Genomic DNA, 2,203 nt, shown 5'->3' on the forward strand with positions numbered 1-2,203 from the left:
GTGGTCGATCCTAACCCTAACCCTAACCCTAATCCTAAACACGTATTCATTTGCACACGCGGGTTAGGGTTAGGGTTAGGGATAAGGGTTAGGGTTAGGGTTAGGGATAGGGTTAGGGTTAGGATCGACCACTCAAGACTAGCTAACGCGGACACGCGACTGCGCGTTCGGGTCCGCGCTGCTTTAGTAGTACCCAAACCCAACTGCTTTCTTAAACGAGAATACTAAAAATAAACCCGACCGCACTCAAAAATAAAGTAAAAAAAGAGGAAAAATAATCCAGAATCCTTGTCCGGTACCAGATCGCCAATGATGATGATAATAGATTCTAAAAATGGTCACGTTTCTAAAACAGAAAAAGAATTGATGTAATGTGGGGTGAATGCCGAAATAAGACTATAGCGACACTACTGATATACTAACTACCATAACAAATTATTACGGCAATAAAACACACCTCAAATTAGCACTGCGTCAATAACAACACGTCCTACATCATCGCAGAACCAACACAGCATAAAAGAATTACAATAAATGACGATAGCAAGGCTCGATCATCGATCTAAACACACAACTACAGCAACACGTTGAAAAATACCATACTACCACGTTACTAACACATACTAAATCATTGCGGTACTATCACCACATCACATAGCCACACATGGGCAGCAAGACTCGAACTTCAATCGAAACACCCAAACCCCACTCCACCTCCCATATAGAGATAGCAAGGCTTGAACTTTGATCCAAACACACCACTATAACAGTACTTTACTACTACAACAACAAACACATATTACAAGCACTGTCACTACATGAACACTACAACATCACCAACATCACGCGATATATGGAGACGACAAAGTGAGCACTTACTTCGATCGGTTTTCCAAGCATCTCGGCAATTTTATTTGAAAGGTGTTTCTCAAATGCTTTCGGGATTCCAGTTCTGGGCAAACTTGTTCTCAATAGACAAATCGGCATTTTCCTCCAGCTGTTAGCCCGTCCGTACGTAGCCTTTGATACGTCAAGAAAAGAAAAGGAAATAAATTTTTAAAATTGACGGAAATTGACGAGCAGGCAGTTCTGTAAGTCAAAACGGAAGAAGGTAAATAATGTATAAATATATATATATATATAAAATTGGGTTGATGTAAAGAGAGATGTTATTTTACGTTTATGTATGACTGGATATAGCTTGTGGACTTATGGGGAATAGTATTTCGCACTTGTTATTTATATAAATGCGCGCAACCCATATAAGCGTCAACAAGAGTAATCAGCGTGTAAAAATATCGCTTGTTAACACACATACCTTCGTGTGAGCACACACACACACACACACAAGTTATCTAGTTGTGACCTCTGAAGTTGTGTTAGATAACAATATCATAAAACACGAAATTAAACTGAAAGGTCAATTACTAAAATCTCGTAAACAATAATCTATCGGTAATCTTCAAGTTTAGGGGAATTAAAAAAAAAATATTCAAGGGAAATAGCTGAACGACTTACCAGTATTATCCGTTTTCTTCTAGCTGTTTATAAATAAATCACATCCTAACCCTAACCCTAACGTCAATCAAATCACGTGTGTGATTTATTTATAAACAGAGATGTACGGAGAATACTGGTAAGACGTTCAGTTACTTCCCTTTAATATTTTTATTTATTTTTTTATCCCCCTAAACTTGAAGATTACCTAATCTATCTAGGTGGAAAGATACTTGTGCATGTCTGCACACGCACACGTACACATACACACATATATATGTGTATATATAGGCCCGCCAAATCAGAAATATCCCGTTAATCCATTCTTTGAAGAAGTTAACGTTAACTTTTATTGAAAAAAAGGTATAACTGTTTAATACCCCACCGATTTTGTTGCCTCATAACTTCCAGAAAAATGGATACTTTTTAACGAAACTTTCATCAAATAAGTGCTTATATCCTGTAGATTGAGTGTTTGTCAAAAATTTTGGGAGGGGTTGGGGAGAGGAGTTTCAGAAAATTCACAAGATCCGACATTTTCCTCCTCATAACTTTATGAAAAATAGGTATTTTTTAACGGTGTAGATTACGATTACAAAGAAATTTATAAGCAACATTTTTGGAAGGGGCGGAGGAATTTCTGGAAAACGGAGTTTCGGATCAGACGGCCCACATAAGTTGGGATTTCTCCGTTTTGACGGGAATT

At 37.6% G+C, this 2,203-nt stretch overlaps 2 protein-coding genes across 2 annotated transcripts in view; both read right to left on the reverse strand.

Moving 5' to 3' along the window:
- LOC106881859 (macrophage migration inhibitory factor) overlaps positions 1 to 987 on the reverse strand; it is a 9,442-nt gene extending 8,455 nt beyond the window's left edge. The window contains exon 1 of the mRNA XM_014932374.2: positions 880 to 987. Within this exon, the coding sequence (XP_014787860.1) occupies positions 880 to 987 (108 nt within the window). The remainder of the gene's footprint in view (positions 1 to 879) is intronic.
- The window catches only part of LOC106876355 (peroxisomal targeting signal 1 receptor), a 113,562-nt gene that overhangs the window by 8,643 nt on the left and 102,716 nt on the right, over positions 1 to 2,203 (reverse strand). Inside the window, exon 16 of the mRNA XM_052976824.1 lies at positions 880 to 1,020. The gene's annotated coding sequence lies outside the window, so the exon portion shown is untranslated. The remainder of the gene's footprint in view (positions 1 to 879; positions 1,021 to 2,203) is intronic.

The sequence above is a fragment of the Octopus bimaculoides genome, chromosome 25 (genome assembly GCF_001194135.2).
Source record: "Octopus bimaculoides isolate UCB-OBI-ISO-001 chromosome 25, ASM119413v2, whole genome shotgun sequence".
Lineage (NCBI taxonomy): Eukaryota > Metazoa > Mollusca > Cephalopoda > Octopoda > Octopodidae > Octopus > Octopus bimaculoides.